Here is a 17502-nt window from a genome sequence, read left to right on the forward strand (position 1 = left end):
TCCTCGACCTGCTTCCCTTGTTGTTTCTTCCAAGAAGGAACGCTGAAAAAACGTACCCCGTTGACCAGTTTCCTCCCTGAACGGTCGTGTGACCTGCTATGGCAATCCCTTATCGAGCAGAACTGACCAACCATATCTAAAATAGTGATAGAAAATCCAAAAGCAGCCTCCAACACATGAATTTCACTACAGCGGAATGAGCGGAATAGGGCGCGATCCTGTAAATATGGCCGCGGACCCATAATGCAACACGGCGTGACGTCATCTCCGCATTCTCTATTATTTATATTTTATGTTGGTTGGAATTCTGAACGGACTGCAGACCTCTTTGCGTGATCACGAAGCGGAATTTATAAGCAAGATCACGGGAATCAATAGCCTAATACAGCCCAGTTGTGCTAAAATAAATATCATGAGACGTCCATCATCAGATGAATGACATGGAAAAGTTAAGTTAGAGCCGCTAAAGCCAGTGCTACCCATGCGAACATGAACACTAGCGTTTCCCTCCAAAAATATAGCCTAAAAATTATCTAAGTTGTCACCCTGCCTCTCCAAATGCAAAACTGACATTAACAAAATGCAATAACAGCTGAAAAAGTACTTGGGTGTGTGTTTTATTTTATATTTACCGTTTAATAATGCAATCGCTGCTGTCTGTCCATAGAAGAACATGACAGCCCGCGTCTGTTGTGGAACTATTGGGGCTTACATGAACCACGTGACAGCCGTCGCGGCGACATCAAAGCGTGTCGCAACTCTTTCTCTCTATGGCTCTGTCCGCTACTAAGTCTGTTGTTTATGCCTCTTGGGGTGCGTCATGGTCGAAAGCCCACCCCTTCCTTTCGTGTCTGCGTACTATGGAGGTATGTGTTTTTAGCTGAGTAGCCTAGCTGTTTGACCATCATTGTTGTATAATTCAAAAATAAGAATAAGATTCAAAGATAAAAAAAAAAGTGTAGTGGTGCCACAGTTATTGATAGTCGCTCTAATGTTTTGTACTCTAAAATAAACTTTTGCTCTCAGTGGATAAAACTGCAGTAAGGGTGAGAAAGAACATAATACAGCTCCATTTCCATCAGAACAAGTGCCTTGCAAACATAGAGAGGTGGTATTGACTGATCCCTTTCTATGGGCTGTTCCTTGTTCTCTGCGTCAAGAGGTTTCCTGTTCTGTAGCTTATGAGGTTGGGCTGAAGTCCTAAAGTTTGTGACTGCTACTGCAAAGCGTGTGGTAAAAACATGGTTATGAATCACGGCAGTAGCTTTGAGTTGAATGTTTTTGCACAACCTCATGCAATATTTATTTTTTTATTTTTTTATTTTGCCGCTGGTATGAATTGCTGTCAATGTTGTTGTGTTAAGATTGTTTATACTATGGCTCATCTTACCCCGACTGCCCCCTTTTAAAATTGTCTAGACATTAATATAGAGCATAGAGATTGTTTGTTAAAAAACTTTAAAAAACTTAAAAAAAAAAAAAAAACCTGATCAAAAAAGAAAAAATCAGTTGTGGTCCTGGTTACCGATGTACAGGACAATGTGATACCAGCAAATCTGCTGTCTTTTGGCATGATCAGGCCCAACAGATACATTAAATATTATATTCAGTAATATAAACTCAGCAAAAAAAGAAATGTCATCTCAAATTCAACTATTTTTATATGTATTAATATAAAAAGTTCAACAACTGAGACTAAACAAATTTGGTGACACATGGTTTGCCCCTGCAAGGTAAAGTTACTGTAAGGTTCATTGAACAAGCATGTACAACTTTGTTTAATCCTCTGGGGTCAACAAACACATCAGTGGATTGTTGTGTATTTTTTCGCATATAGCAGCAAAAATCGATTTAAAATACTAAGTCATGTATATAAGTCATTTATGGTCATATAGATAAAAACAATCATTCTATTGGTACACTTTTACTTGTGTCAACTTACAATCAAAACAAAACATTGTGCTTTTGTAGAATAAAGAAAACAAACAGGGTGTGCTTTCTGACATCTCAGTCTCTGTGAACTTTTTTGTGGAGTGCATCACAAACATGAAACAAACCTCAGCGAATACTTGTCACACAGACATGAGCAATATATCTATAACATTTAAGTGTCTACATTTAAATGATCTCATTCAAAACAAATATTCTCTGTTTATCTAATCTGTATGGAAAGAGAGCGATGTCCAGTCTGTGAAAGGGGCCTATATTTGTTCGTGTATTATGAAACAACAAGAAAGATTGTTCAAATCTGATTAAAACTTCCCCATAGTTCCCCCAAAACTTCCTCATGACTAGCACCAGTGCACCTGTAAAAGAACTTGATTGCATGTTTACAACAATCAAGGTAAACCAGTTTTAAAATACCAGAGATAAAATACCACAAACACAACCAAACCTGCACTGGAAATTTAGGTTTGTGATACTTCCTCACAAAACCTCACGGAGGTCATGGAGGCTCAGGCTCATGGAAGGTCCTTTAATCGTGTGAAAGTTACTGTCATCTTGATGAGGATATACCTTCCTAATGTTCAACTTTTCATAATATGGGGAAATATTTCATTATTTCATAATAAGCACCAGTTCATGCTAGATGGATAAACTGGTAACAGTGTACAGGACAGGACACTGTTTTTCTGTCCACAGGACACCATCGCCATGGGACTCATCCACCTGGGAACTGGTACACATGGAACATTTAACAGTATTAAAAAAGTTTCACACGTTTCAACATTTTCACTGAATAGTGCTTTTGACACATTTACAAAAAAAAAATATATATGTATGAGCTAATGAAATGAAGACTCATTTCAGTGGGAAATTTTTTTTTATTTTATTTTTGCAGTTAACCTCTAACCGGCCAACAAATTCTGTCATCTATCCTTTAACTTCTGTTCCTTATAGCTATTTTTTTCTTTGTGTACTTTTCTGTTCAGAACAGAGAAAATATCAGAATGTCAATGGATGACAGCTAAGTTTTTAATAATTATTACAAATCTAAATCAATATTAGTTTGCTTAAAACCATTTGTAAAGAAAAAAAATGGCAGAAATGTGCATTTAGAACATCAAAGTCAAGAAAATGTTTCTCTCAACATTTTTAAAGTCAGCCTCATTAGGGACATAGGGGACAGTTTCCTATAAGACAAATTAGATGCAAATTTACACATTCACTTCTAATCAGCTTTCTTAAAGCAAAGAAAGAAGAGTTAAAAAAAATGCTCATCAGTAATGCTTTTGTTGTTTTTAATGTATTCAGCACAGCAACACAGTTTGAAACTAAAACTTATATTTTAGTTTCACAAACTCTTTGCTAGTACATTATTGTGTACAAATAGAGACAAACTCAGCAAGAACAATTATCTCTATCATCTCTACATTTTATTTTTCTCTATAGATTTTATGCTTTATTTATATCATTGTTGTTTTCCTTGTTTTAAATTTTAGAAACGTAAAGGATCATCAACTAAAGGTTTGTGGAAATAAGATTGTGTATTAAATATTGTGCCATAAAGGATAAAAAGCTTCATTATCTGACCTTGCAGTCAGAATGAGGACCTGAAATATGTATACTTATTAATCATGTTGCACACGTTAGCATTTATAGAGAAATCTACCATCATCAATGAGGTACTAGGACCCTTCCTGTCAAAAAACAACAACAACCAAAAAATGCATTACAATGCATGTATACAGGGATGACGTAAAAAGAATAATATCAAACTGATTTATTCTAGATCATTTTAACTAACCTGTTGATTTCGTCTTGTAGTAAATGAGTCCAGCAGCTGCTATGATGATTCCCAGCACCAGACCAGAGGATCCAATAGCAATTTTAATCCTCTCAGACTCTGGGAGAGACGGATCTGTCCGGTACACTAGTGTGTTAAATGATGCTGCCCACAAACATATTACTAAAATGACAGTACGTAAAGTATCTCCTCTTACCCCAGTCATAAATCATGGGTTTATTGAAGCTGGCGTGCTCCACCATACAGGAGATCTTCTCTCCAGATTTAGGAGTGTATTCCAGCTCAGAGTGAATCTGGTAGTACCAGTCTCCATCAGCCATCTCCATTGTGGAGGTCACTTCAGAGGTCATCAGTTTACCATCTCTCAGCCAGGACACTTTGATGTGTGGAGGATAAAATTCATATGCGCTGCACATCAGTACAGCTGGATGATTGCCACCAGCCTGCGTCACTGAACTGAGCTTAACCTTCGGTTTCACTGAATCAAGAAGAGCAGTGTCTATAATAGGTGTGTACAGTATATATATATATATATATATGCTCTACATGAGAGAAAAATGAGAGAAGAGTCTTGTGCCACTTACCTGATTTCTCACAGATAGCGGAGTCAAACAATTGAGCATTACCTTTGCAGTACCAGTCTACAATAGCTCCTTCTTTCTTCACTAAAGGGCCACTGTTCCAGGACTCCGCAAGTTTCATTCCATACTCATTAAACCCCACAAATCTCCCCAGAGTGCTGTCAAACTGTATGAATAGATATTTATTGAAATAATAGTTGTTAAAATACACCATGTCACTGATATTAGAGGAGCTGTAGATGCATCTTGACATACGGTATCGGTAATATACATTAGCTGAAAAAGAATGAACACAGAGAACAAACTGTCAGATAAATGTCAAGAAGAAAGAAACAGAAGAACTTGGATGCATCAGTCAGTTGCAGTACAGAGTTGTCTTTATAAAAAGTACTTGTCAAGTAATATTTCCCTTAGAAGGTTCATCACCATAAGAACGAGTCACCCTTAATACGATAATGTTGCACTACTACTACTACTACAACTACTAATAACACTTACAACAATAATAATGCAATTATTGTTGATATAATAACATTACTTCAATACCGCTGTTACTTACCACTTTCTGCTACAAGGAATGCAGCCAGTGTCCATATGAGATGATAACGCAAGAGCTTTTGCAGTGACATTTTCACTCACACTAATTCCCAGCTGAATGCTGCCAGTGCTTTGTTCATGTTCATGAGATGAATGTCTAAGATAACTGTTAGTATAAGTGTCAAGTGTTGCTAGGCAGCATCCTGCTTTCATTTTACAACAAAAACAATGTCAAGTTATTAATGCGATGAATTATATTATTCAGTGATCAATTTAAATATAATCAGGTGTCCAAGCACCGAAGTGTAAGGGTGTCAAAAGCATGGCCGTAGCCAGCTATGAGGTCACCGAGGTCCGGACCTCGGTCATTTTTTTTACATTCAAAAATAAAATGTCAAGCTCTCTGAATGATTAATTAGCAGTGTTTAAACCACCTCATATGAGTGTTTGCAATTCATGTTGCTGCGAGAAGCTGGCGCAGTGAACTGAACGGGGCTTGAGAGCGCGTTGTGAACGCGGGTGCAGCCTCCGTGTTGCCAGATCCACCTAATAGAAAGGTGGCAGTAGTTACCTGTTTTTCTGATTTAATGTGACACTTTAGGAAGTTATTAATGTGGAAAGGTTTAGTGATATATTAACCTTATTTCCAAAACACAAGCTTTGAACTTATTTCGGATTATTATTATTATTTTGTTTTGCTTGTTTTTCGTAGCAATATCTGGCAACATTTAACTGTCGGCATTAATACATTTATAAAAAAAGAAGCTTATAGACAAACTGTAATTGCATAAAGCTACCACATTCGGTTAGACAAACGCAATGACAATCGATTATCTGTAAGAAATGTATAACACTATCAAAAACAATAGCATAAAACAGATCTGTATGTTAGCCTACAGAATGAAATTTGCCAAATAACTTACTGGCCAGCTGGAAGACGGCTCATGCTGTTTAGTTAACCTTTCACAAAGCCATCATAAAAACATTAATTAAAGCAGTGTTTCTCAACTAGCAATCTATTCAGTCAGCATATTTGTGTTTGATCTGTGTGAATTTCGTCCGAATTTGACGAGTGATTAAAAGATGGCTAATTCGTAACAGTTCGTACGACCTCACTCGTACGAATTAGTACGATTTTTGCTAAAACGTACATATTTGACGAGTTGCCCAATTCGTATGAATTCGTACGAATGACCCTGACCCCGCCCCTAAACCTACCCATCACGTGGGTTTAGACAAATCGTACAAATTCGTACGAATGAGGTCGTACGAATTCGTACGAATTAGCCATCTTTTAATCACTCGTCAAATTCGGACGAATTGGTCGTGAGATTGCGTTGCACTTGCTAGACCTACTTTTTCTTTGCACAAAACTCTCCAGAAAGTGCCATTTTGGTTTATTTTTCACAAAAAAAATCCCGGGGGGGCAAACCCTCGGACCCCCCTAGTGAGAGACTACCCCACACATAATTAAATCCAAATTTAACCCCTGTATATATATATATATATATATATATATATATATATATATATATGCCAAATTCCATTAAAAAAAAGGGTCACAGCTTAATGTCCATTGGGAAATGTGGGTCCAATGGCCAAACCATTATTATAGCAAAATTCTTTACACAACACCCCGGACCTCACTAATTTTCAAACCCTGGTTACGGCCTTGGTCAAAAGTCCAAGCACCAAAGGGTGTCAGAGACCATATTTCCCAAAATTGACAGGATGGTCCCAATCGTGCACCTTACCACTACACACCCATCCGGCTCAGCGATTTTCATCAGAGCAAGTACTGAACACAATCAAATATTAGTGTCACTGTCACTTGATGGCTTTTTTTTGTTAAACTACAAGAATATGGTTAGGAGGCAACATAATATAGTGAAATAAATTCTACAAATAAAAAGGGCCTTAAGATAAATCCTTCCAATAAATAAGGTTTTAAGCAGCAAATGATCTTCACATTCATTTAAAATTGTCCTGTGACATCCTATGACATGGGATTCATATAAATTTAAATGTTTATAAATAAGTTTATTTAATAAGTAAATTAATAAGATAAATAAGGAATATAATTCCTCACAGGGAGTGGAGGCTTAATCCCTGTTCGGTTCGGATGATTTGTGACCGCTTCAGGAGGGCGGAGGTGGATCTGTTCACGACGAGCGAGAACGCACTGCCCGCTGTTCTTTTCTCTCTCACTCTCTGCGCTCTGACATCGCTCTGTCCAAGAGCCAGACTTCACGCATTCCCTCCAGTAAAGATTTTGCATCTGGTGCAAAATCAAGGAGGAGAGAGTGTCGGTGATCTTGATTTTCTTTGCCGCATGTCTCAAGCGAACGGCACGATATGGCACACCAGCCCCGAGTTGTGGAGCCTTCATGTGTGGCTGCTTCAGGGGTCTTAAAGCTGGACCTTCCCGCTCACTGAGTCTCGTGCACCTTCTACTAGGCGTCTATACGCTCTTAAATGGAGAGTGTTTGTAAACTGGTGCAGTAAGAACTATATCGACCCAGCGAGCTGTCCCGTATCTGACGTTTTAGGTTTCCTGCTGCACAGGTTGGATAATGGGAGCTATTGCCTCATTTCATTCCCCGGTTGACGTGCAATCGATCAGGAGGCATGCGCTGTTGGTCAGATTTCTAAGGAGGCTGAGGAGACTACATCACCATTGCCCACCCTCGGTACTGCCATGGGACCTAGCGCTGGTACAGAAGGCTCTCTGTCTACCCCCGTTCGAGCCCTTGGCATCCATTGCTATAAGGGATCTCTCTCTCAAGACTGCTCTGCTTCTTGCCCTTGCTTCAGCTAAGCGCATTGGAGATTTGCATGCATTCTCAGTGACCGGCAATTGTATTCCCTTTGGACCTGGTGACTGCAGTGTCACTCACCGGCAGAGACCGAGCTACGTGCCTAAGTCTCTTTCTACCGCCTTTAAAGCGCAGGTCATGTCTCTACCCGCTTTGTCTTCCAAGCAGTCGACCTCGCATGACGCCGACGCTCAGGGTGCTGTGTGACGGTCAGGGCTTTGCGGATTTATATCTAATGCCTGGCTGTCTTTCGACATGCTGTCAAGCTCTTCGTGTGTTACAGTGGCTGTACAAATGGACGAGCAGTATGAAGAGGCTTTCTCACTGGATAGTGGACGCTATCGCTTTGGCTTATGCGAGCCAAGGACAGGAATGCCCTTTCAACATCAGAGTTCATTCGACAAGGGCTATTGCCTCTTCTAAAGGCAGAGGTTGGTCTGAAGGCACGTCTATTCGGGATATAGCTTTGTGCGTATGCACTCTTTTAGGATGAAATCTGCAGAAGGTTTTATACATGAGGCCCCTGCTCTTTTCCATACACGAAAATAATCACTGGCTGTTGAGTTCAGTTGCAATATTAATCAGTTCGTCACATTAGCATATGAACTACACATATTATGTTTAAGAAAAGATATTTCTTTTTTTTTTCCAATAAAAGGCTTGTAGACTTTTAATATAAGTATGTCTGGTATTACATAGCAAGACAAGTTTATCATGCTTTTAAGTATTTGAGTCAATAGATTACTAGAACATATTGAATCCAGATTTATGCATTAATTTATACCTTCAACATAAACAATGATATCTGTCATGGAAATGTCACACATGTGTTCAATATAGTGTAGGGGAATTTACAGATAAGAACCGAGGACAACATATCATCAATACAAACCAGGAGTCAGAGATGCAATTAATTGTTGGAGATTTTTACTGAAGAATATTTTGCCGTTTCATCAGCAGAAGTCAGTAAGAAGTGCTCTGCGTACACATTTAATACAGCAGCAATTATACTCGAACACAGGTCACTATATACACCATTATTTCAGGTTGAATGATTCTGATTGGTTAAGGCATTGATCAACTTAGAAAAATTCTACATATGGGCTGTTAGTCAGAAGCATATCTCCATTGATTATCTTGATGACATCCAGGATCTCTGATCACTTACACATCTCTGTAAGTGTCTAGTGTCCAGTTTTAGCCATCCTGGGTGCCAATTGATCACCTCACAAACATCAGGTCCTGTAACAAAGGGTACTAAAACACATACACAGATACAGCTTCTTCAAGGTTGGAGTTGGTCGAGCTCTAGCTCTGATCAGGAAACTTTACCAAAATATGCTGTATACTTCTCTCAGTAAGGGGTTCAGACATTGTCATTATTCTCTAGTGATTGAAGATGAAAAGTAAAGTAAATGCTTTGAATATGAATTGGTCACATAGGAGACAGACCTGAGTTACGCCAGTGACCTAGGCTACCCATGATACCCATGTCAGCTAGAAGAGTAAATATATGATTTAACATGTGTTGGGTGCTTCTCTCAAAAACAAAGAGAACATGTTCCAGTGATTATATAAATATCATAAGCCTGAAGAAGTCATTCAAATAATTTATATTTAAAAGGATAATTATTGATTAATAAATTAATTAACAACCACTCAAAGGATATATATTGAAATGATTCTGTAATCCACCATTTCAATAGCATAGTTGTCTAATTGGCCAGTTCCAATAAGAGATGTTGTCTTTGCTTCCAAGTCAGGTGCAGTTGTTCCCTTTAATGAGGAAGAAAGTTCCAGTAGCGACTCCCAATAGTCCAAGAGTCAGACCCACTCCACAGAACACAGCTGGACCAACACTTGGGAGGGCAACATCAACATCTGAAAAAACAAACAAACATGAATAGGATATTGGAGGCTGCGTGAAATATTAACAGAAAGAATACATGTTTTTTTTTTTTTTTATTAAGCTGCACTGAAATCGAATATCAATTCCTTCGATTTGAAAATGACACTCACCCCATGTTTTGATCTGAGGTTGACCCTGAAGGGCTATGTGGTTCACAGTGCAGGTGTAAATGTCTCCTTCAATAGGTGTAATCCTAAAAGTAGAGAAGACGCTGAAGGTACCATCTGCCCTTGGACGGTACTGACTTAAACTCATGCCCTCTGTCACATTAACATTATTCTTAGTCCATGAGATGCTGATAGATGGAGGATAGAAGTCGGTCACATGACAGATGAGGGTGTTCTGAACACCTAGTTGTACATCATCCCTTGGATAGATGGATGTTTGTGGTGCATCTAGAAGCAATATATATATATATATATTTAATTAATTTAAACAAATATAGATATCACTGTAAACTTTTGAGACAAAACATGATTACACTGGATGTATATATGTAAGTTTAATTTAATTTCTGTTTACAGATAGATTAAAAGTTCACTTCATGCATCATAGTGTAAATCATGAATTTGGTTTTTAATAAAATAAGGTTAAAAAGGCATTATTATTAAGAATTTATAACGAGAGTTAAATTGTTATGTCGTTATAACTGCCTACCACTGACTTTTAAGACATTTGTAGATGGGATATTAATAGTAATGATCCCCTTTATAAAGAGTTACCATATCCCTGTATGTACTGTACTGTACTGTAGTATTGATGTTCATTCAAAAATGTAAGATTTAATAGCACATTTCCATGCCTTACCCATTTCTGGTGGTGGGCTCTCGAAAATGTTAGTCAAAAAGGCTACTTCAGTTTTGCACCCTTTCATTTCAACAACACTTGTTTCATAAAAATCAGGAAATACAAGAGGATTTCCAAAATCAGGTATTGTTACTACTCCTCTCTTCTGATTATAGTCGGCATGCCACATTTCCTCTCCATCAATTCCATGCATATCCTCTCCATCTGTCTCAGAGCATCCATGAATTCCAAAATATTCATGTAATACTGAAATAGAATGAGCATAATAAAGTCAATATAGTTATACACATGAAATAGCTATAGAGTCAATTATTTCACTTTACTGTTAACACACCCTCAAGACATGATTGTTGATGTTTTATTTCAAGACATTTGTAAGGTTTTTGTCTTTAAATCAATCTTTTGTGTAGGACTAATTTTTTAACACATCTCATCCAAAGCCTCCTAATTCCAAAACATCACTTTGTTTGTGTGCGAGGGATTCACATTTGCATTATTTTTGGATCTTTGCGAAAGTTATGAATTTGATTCAAATTGTTATTAACATATGCTGATATATAATATAAACCAAAGATGTTCTTTACAGTATGTATTTATATCAGTTCTACAGAGTATATTGCTCTTGTTATTTTGAGTTTTTTTCCCTTCTTCTTTTGTTTTATTTTTGTCCGTCCTGGTGCTTGAGCTGGTAATTGGTCCAAAAGACTTGGGAAAGGCCTTTTGGTCAGACTAGGTTTTCTTTCTTTCCTTTGTTATGATTGTATATTGTTTGTTCCCTCACATTATAGGACCCCTGTAATGAGGATGCCATCCCATGATGTTTTAAGCGGAATTGGGTCATTTGAGTATAATTTATTATGTATTTTTATGGTTTAAATACTGATTCTGTATACCTGTGATGTACTTTTGTGTGAAGCCATCAATAACTATTCCTTGATATAAACTGTTACAAACCTGAATTGTGCTTCTGGGAATTTAAGGACATGGGTCCCTTTCATATCTGTGAAATTAAGCATTAACCAACTACTTTATGTAGGTTAACTCATTGTGTGTGCCTCTTATAATCTGAGTATACATGAAATGAAATTAATCTCAATCACCTACAATCATTGTAAAAAACATTTTAGCTGCATAACTGGCAAATGAAGAATCTATTGTAGCTGTATACAAACCAACAGGTAATGTGAGGACTTGAAGTCAATGTGAGTAATGGAATAACGACAAACAAATAAACAGACAATCATTTACTTTAATTAATACTTATAACTTGATATTTTTTTATCAAGTGATGATAATGACTTCCATAGTTAACAACTTAAAGGCTAAAAGGGGTATACAGGAATATTGTTCAGGAAAAGGCTGTTACAGTGAATCTAAATGTTGTCTTGAACACATTATAACTTTAAGCTTTAAAACTACTATAAATTGAAAACCTTCAAACTTTTCACACTTTCTGATCAGGCTTTCTCAAGCCTTGTCTGTATCAGTTAACTTTTTTATTGAGTTCAGTACTGCAAGGTCTTTTTTCAAATTATCCACTCAAAAAACTCAGTACATGCATGCTAATTTTTCTTATGTCACTGGTGTTTGCTTTAAAATTTAAAATCAACTGCTTGTGTTTTCATGGAGAGTGACCATATAATATATATGCTATCTATCAGAATGTTCTTCCAGTGCTATCATAGATATAACTTATAAGGTCTATCCATCCATTTCCAAAACTGTTGGAGGGTCATAGATTTAATGTGTTGGAAGCAAAACCTACGCAGATGTAGTGTGAGTGTCTGATTGTAAACAGTAACTGCAACTATTCAAAGTATAAGTTCAATAAATCATTAGCCGACCCTGACTGGAATCATGTACACATCCTTACATGTACATTTCAGAATATGGCTTTACATGAGTTGTCTGTTAATATTTTAAAAGCAAGAAAATCAGAAAAAAGTGCTACCCTAAATATATAGAAAAATATGTATGGAATTTATTGAATACAAGAACACTTAAAAAATACAAGAACATTCTACAACAATTATGATGTGTTCAGATAACTGTAGGCTATTACCTGCAACTGTGTAGTCTATTCAACTCTCAGATCAGACATAAACTTCTTGCCATGTCTTCATTGACTACAACTTCTGATAACACATTGCATAGACATTCTAATCATTGCTGATTGTTAAGTGTTCAATTTGCTTTATTATGACACTATGATGGAGTACTACAACATTTCTAGCACCACTAAGGGTGATTTAAAACATGTATCATGCCCTCATGAAAAAGTTTTTTGTACCAAGAGTTTTGAACATTACTTATTACAATGGTTGTGTGAAAGGAAAGCCTTAAAACCCTTAAGAAAAACACAAGCAGGTTTTGAATGAATGACTAATGGTGTTACACATGATCAGTTTTGTCATTTTACCACATCCGGATTATAAAACTTTCACTTACATTCAGCATCGGTTGGAAGAACAACAGCAAGGGTGAGTATGGTTATGTACAGCTCCATCTTGATAAAAGAGAGTCAAGCAAATGTCAGAGAAATATTTAACAGCGGTGAAAAATCAGGTATTTCCTCTTTAAAGGCTTTTGCATCATCCACTCAGAGTTTGACAAAACAGAGTGACATGACTGTATGAGGAATAAAAGCTTTTCCTCTTTCACCTGTCAGGCAGCTTGTTAAACTTTTTATAACATGATTCATTCAGTCTGCAAGTGTAAATACAAAACTCCAGAGACAAACTGTTTTATTTTTAGTTTTTTACTGCCAAATAGAGTAATAAGCTTTGGACTGACCCTTAAAAATATTGTCTTTTTTTAGTGTTGGTGAGTAACTCACTCAGTTCCCTTTCGAGGGAACACGCGATGCGTCATCAACGCTATGGGAACACCCCCAGCGTGAATGCGTCTGAGTATCAATGTCAACTAGTCCAATGGAAAGAATGAGCGTCACGGGCGGGTGACGTCATGACCAGGAAGGGATAAAAGCACATCCGGTGAAAGCCGGCATTAGCTTCTGTGTCTCAGCAAGCGATCTGTGTACTCTGTCTCTGTCTATTTATTGTTGTCTGTTGCATTTATATTGGAAGAGTTATGGCGAAACAAATGTACAAGCAGTGTGCTTCTCCCTGCCCGCGTTATTTAACGGGTGGGGACACACATGAGCTTTGTGTTATTTGTTTGGGAGTGGAGCATGCGGTCTCAGCCTTCGAGGGGGCTGAGTGCCAGCATTGTGAGATGCTTCCGCTTTGCATGCTCCGCTCTCGCCTGTCACTCTTTGACGAGAGTGGTCAGGTTCGCGATCCTCATGGTGCAGGACCCGCTGTTGCCGAGGCAGCATGGAGAATGCATTCCTGGGGATCGCAAAAGGATCTTTCAGAGGGGTTGGAGACGGGTCCGAGGGCCTTTTCTCCTTCCTTACCCGGAGGGTCCAGTGCTCTCCCCCCGGTGTCTGAAGCCCGCTCTGCGGCTTCTTCCGCCCGGGGAGAGAGCCCTCCATTACTTCATTGTTCTTCCTCTGAGGAGGTTGATATGATGAGTATGGAGAGTTTAAGCACACACACTGGGGAAAGAGATTCGCCACCTGTTTCCCCAGCATATGAGGAGCTGGTGGATGTGATGTCTAGGGCTGTAGAGAAATTAAATATTGAATGGCCAGCTGAGAAAAGGGGCGCTCGTCCCAAAAGTAAATTAGATGAGTGCTTCCTTTCTTCAGCTACATCATCTCCACCACGAGGCCTTCCCTTTTTTCCTGATTTACATAATGAGTTATCTAGATCATGGGATAAACCGTACTCATCACGACTTTTCAGCCCTCAAGTTAATTTATATTCAGGTATAAGAGGGCTGAAAGAGTACGGTTATGAGGCGATGCCCCAGGCTGAACAGACGCTCGCGAGCTATTTATCACCTGGCCCAGCATCGTCTCTGAAGGCCTCAGCTTTGCCTACTAGACCACTTAAAGCAACATCGGGTTTAGTGAGCAAAGCTTATACGGCAGCAGGTCAGGCTGGAGCATGTCTGCACACTATGGCGGTGCTCCAGGCTTACCAGGCTGATTTGCTGGGGGATCTGGATAAGAGTGAGGGAGTTGGTCCTGACGAAGTTCGAGAACTTCGTCGGGCCACCGATCTGTCTCTCAGAGCTACAAGGGAGACCGCTAGAGCAATTGGGCGGTCTATGGCAGCCCTTGTAGCTACTGAGAGACACCTTTGGTTAAATCTGGCCGAAATAAGAGAAAAAGACCGGGCTTTTTTATTGGATGCTCCGCTTGAGCCTTCTGGTCTCTTCGGCGACGCAGTCAATGCGGTCGTCGAGAGATTTCAAGAGTCAAAGAAGCAAGCGGAGGCATTTAAAAAGTTTCTCCCTCGCCGTGTCCAGCCCCCTGGGGCTGCTGGGCGTGAGCAGCCCCAGCCGTCGAGCTCCTCATATCGTGCGCAACAAAAAGAGAGTGTTTCGTCTCGTGCACCTCCACATAAACACTGGAAACAGGCACAACACAGTCGAAGTCTTCTAAGTCGAAGCCGGATCTGAGGACCGTTCTTCAGGCGAAGAAGACTTCGGCTCATAAAAAGAGGTCCTGACGTCACTGGCATCAGACCTGTGAGGACGGCCCCGACCGAAGTGGAGTGGTGTACACCTCAGAATACGGTGCCCGTTCCACTTCGGGGTCCTCACGGGACCGTTCTGCCAACCCCGTCACCCTTGGTGCTTCGGGGCGCAGCGGTCTCCAGCGAGTCGCTGATGCTATGCTGCGGCACTGCATCGGTTTCGCGCCCTCTGAGGGGGGTTTTAGAGCAGCCAGTTCAGGTAGTTCCTGCCATTATGTTTCAGGCTCCAGAACTGGCTGTCTCGTTAACACCAGAGACCAGCCTCGAGAGGCTGGTTCCCTTAGTAGATTTTCTGGCAGCGTGGAAGCTACTGCCAAATATTTCTCATTGGGTCCTGCAGATTGTAGAGAAAGGATACAGAATCCAGTTCGGTTCTCGTCCTCCTCGCTACAACGGGGTGTTGCTCACAGTAGTGCATCCCGAGCAGGCTCTGGTAATGGAGCAAGAGGTAAAGGCCCTGTTAGCAAAGGAAGCTATAGAACAGGTGTTTTTACAGCCGTTATTTCATTGTTCCGAAAAAGGATGGAGGGTTGCGTCCCATTTTAGATCTTCGTCTGTTGAATCGTTCAGTACAGAAACTCAAGTTCAAGATGCTGACACTCAAACAGATCGTGACTCAAATCAGATCCGAGGACTGGATTGTCACGATAGATCTGAAGGACGCTTACTTCCATGTCTCCATCCTCCCTCAGCACAGGAAGTTCCTAAGGTTTTCTTTCGGGGGCAAAGAATACCAGTATCGGGTACTTCCTTTCGGTCTAGCTCTATCACCCCGCACGTTCACGAAATGCGTAGATGCAGCTTTAGCCCCGCTCAGGCTTCAGGGCATACGCATTCTGAACTACATCGACGACTGGCTGATTCTAGCGGAATCAGAGCAGTTGGCGGTTCGGCACCGAGGTGTCGTTCTCGCTCATATGCAGATGTTGGGGTTGAGGCTCAATGCCAAGAAGAGTGTTCTTTCTCCAGTACAGAGAACCACTTTCCTTGGTGTGGTATGGGATTCAGTGACGATGCGGGCCACTCTATCGCCCGTTCGTGTAGCTGTTATCCTGGCAGCCACAGAAGAGCTGAGGCTAGGCCAGTCACGCACTGTAAAACAGTTCGAGAGACTGTTGGGTCTCTTGGCAGCAGCGTCCAACGTGATACCTTTTGGCCTGCTGTACATGAGACCTTTGCAGTGGTGGCTCAGGACCAGAGGGTTCTCCCCGAGGGGAAACCCACTTCGTATGATCAAGATCACGCGCACTGGTTCTTAACCCAGGGTCCGGTGTTGGGAGCTCTTTGCCATCGAGTTGCGATCTCGACAGATGCTTCCCTCACCGGCTGGGGAGCGGTAATGGAAGGCCGCTCGGTTCAGGGTCGGTGGAGGGGTCATCATCTTTCTTGGCACATAAATTGCCTGGAGATGATGGCTGTCTTCAATGCGTTGAAGCAATTCCTCCCAGACCTGAGGGGCCATCATGTGCTCGTCCGTACAGACAACACATCGGTGGTCTCTTATCTGAACCGTCAGGGGGGTCTGTGGTCGCTTCCGCTTTGCAAGCTGGCGCACCAGATCCTCCTGTGGTCTCTGGGGAAGGTACTCTCCCTGAGGGCAGTGTATATTCCTGGGGACCAAAATATTGGGGCAGACATCCTGCCCAGGCAGGAGCTGAGGCCAGGGGACTGGAGACTCCACCCCGAGGCGGTGGAGAAAATTTGGGAGTTTTACGGCCAAGCAGAGGTGGATCTGTTTGTGTCTCAGCATACGACGCACTGTCCACTTTGGTTCTCCCTTACTCACCCAGCCCCCCTGGGGCTGGATGCTATGGTGCAGACGTGGCCGAGGCTACGTCTGTACGCATTTCCCCCTGTTGCTCTGCTCCCAGGAGTTCTGGAGCGAGTCCGCCAGTACGGAATAAGCCTACTGCTAGTAGCACCACGCTGGCCGAGTCGGATCTGGTTTGCGGACCTGATCCATCTCTTAGACGGTCCTCCCTTGGAGATCCCGATCAGGAGAACCCTTCTGTCTCAGGCCGGGGGCACAATATTGCACCCCCGACCAGAGATTTGGAACCTGTGGGTTTGGCCTCTGAGGGGGCCCAACTCATAGAGAGTGGTCTCTCAGCTGAGGCTGCTGAGACCATTCTAAGCTCCAGAGCTCCAGTTACTAGGAAACTATATGCGCTGAAATGGAAAGTTTTTTCTGTATGGTGTCACCGACATCAGTGGGATCCGGTTAACTGTTCTGTGAACACAGTACTCGAGTTCTTGCAGGAGCGCTTTACGTCAGGTTTATGTCCTTCCACACTTAAGGTTTACGTGGCGGCCATTGCGGCTTACCACGCCCTGGTGGGGGGTACATCGCTGGGTCGAGACCCCCTGATTACACGTTTCCTTCGTGGCACATTGAGGCTGAGGCCTGCAATTCGCACTAGGGTGCCAGCTTGGGATTTGGCAATAGTACTAGAAGGCCTGTCTAGGGCTCCATTCGAGCCCTTAGATTCGGTTTCAG

At 41.0% G+C, this 17502-nt stretch overlaps 2 protein-coding genes across 3 annotated transcripts; both read right to left on the reverse strand.

Moving 5' to 3' along the window:
- Positions 1-3566: 3566 nt before the first annotated feature.
- LOC130081908 (H-2 class II histocompatibility antigen, E-S beta chain-like) lies at positions 3567-4994 on the reverse strand. The gene is made up of 5 exons (XM_056246624.1): positions 4889-4994; positions 4333-4605; positions 3945-4226; positions 3749-3862; positions 3567-3641 (listed from the first exon to the last, which is right to left on the reverse strand). The coding sequence occupies exons 1-5, from the start codon at positions 4956-4958 to the stop codon at positions 3619-3621; spliced, it is 762 nt and encodes a 253-aa protein (XP_056102599.1). The 5' UTR covers positions 4959-4994; the 3' UTR covers positions 3567-3618.
- Positions 4995-8587: 3593 nt separating this feature from the next.
- LOC130081911 (H-2 class II histocompatibility antigen, A-D alpha chain-like) lies at positions 8588-12950 on the reverse strand. 2 transcript variants are annotated; one of them, XM_056246627.1, is made up of 4 exons: positions 12847-12950; positions 10399-10644; positions 9702-9986; positions 8588-9563 (listed from the first exon to the last, which is right to left on the reverse strand). In XM_056246627.1, the coding sequence occupies exons 1-4, from the start codon at positions 12902-12904 to the stop codon at positions 9442-9444; spliced, it is 711 nt and encodes a 236-aa protein (XP_056102602.1). In that variant the 5' UTR covers positions 12905-12950; the 3' UTR covers positions 8588-9441. The 2 variants fall into 2 exon arrangements, with proteins under 2 accessions (XP_056102602.1, XP_056102603.1); XM_056246628.1 differs by lacking the exon at positions 12847-12950 and adding an exon at positions 12461-12503.
- Between the last annotated feature and the right edge of the window lie 4552 nt (positions 12951-17502).

The sequence above is a fragment of the Rhinichthys klamathensis genome, unplaced genomic scaffold (genome assembly GCF_029890125.1).
Source record: "Rhinichthys klamathensis goyatoka isolate OS25496 unplaced genomic scaffold, OSU_Roscu_1.1 h1tg000040l_1, whole genome shotgun sequence".
NCBI lineage: Eukaryota > Metazoa > Chordata > Actinopteri > Cypriniformes > Leuciscidae > Rhinichthys > Rhinichthys klamathensis.

Bases quoted from the DNA above. Each gene is read 5' to 3' on its own strand.
- LOC130081908 (XM_056246624.1), bottom strand. From the start codon at position 4,958: ATGTCACTGCAAAAGCTCTTGCGTTATCATCTCATATGGACACTGGCT. The intron at 4,227-4,332 runs GTAAGTGGCACA...TTCTTGATTCAG, and splicing joins CGCTATCTGTGAGAAATCAG to TGAAACCGAAGGTTAAGCTC. The intron at 3,642-3,748 runs GTTAGTTAAAAT...GTTTTTTGACAG, and splicing joins CTACAAGACGAAATCAACAG to GAAGGGTCCTAGTACCTCAT.
- LOC130081911 (XM_056246627.1), bottom strand. From the start codon at position 12,904: ATGGAGCTGTACATAACCATACTCACCCTTGCTGTTGTTCTTCCAACC. The intron at 10,645-12,846 runs GTAAGTGAAAGT...ATTCTATTTCAG, and splicing joins TCTTCCAACCGATGCTGAAT to TATTACATGAATATTTTGGA. The intron at 9,987-10,398 runs GTAAGGCATGGA...TATTGCTTCTAG, and splicing joins GAGCCCACCACCAGAAATGG to ATGCACCACAAACATCCATC.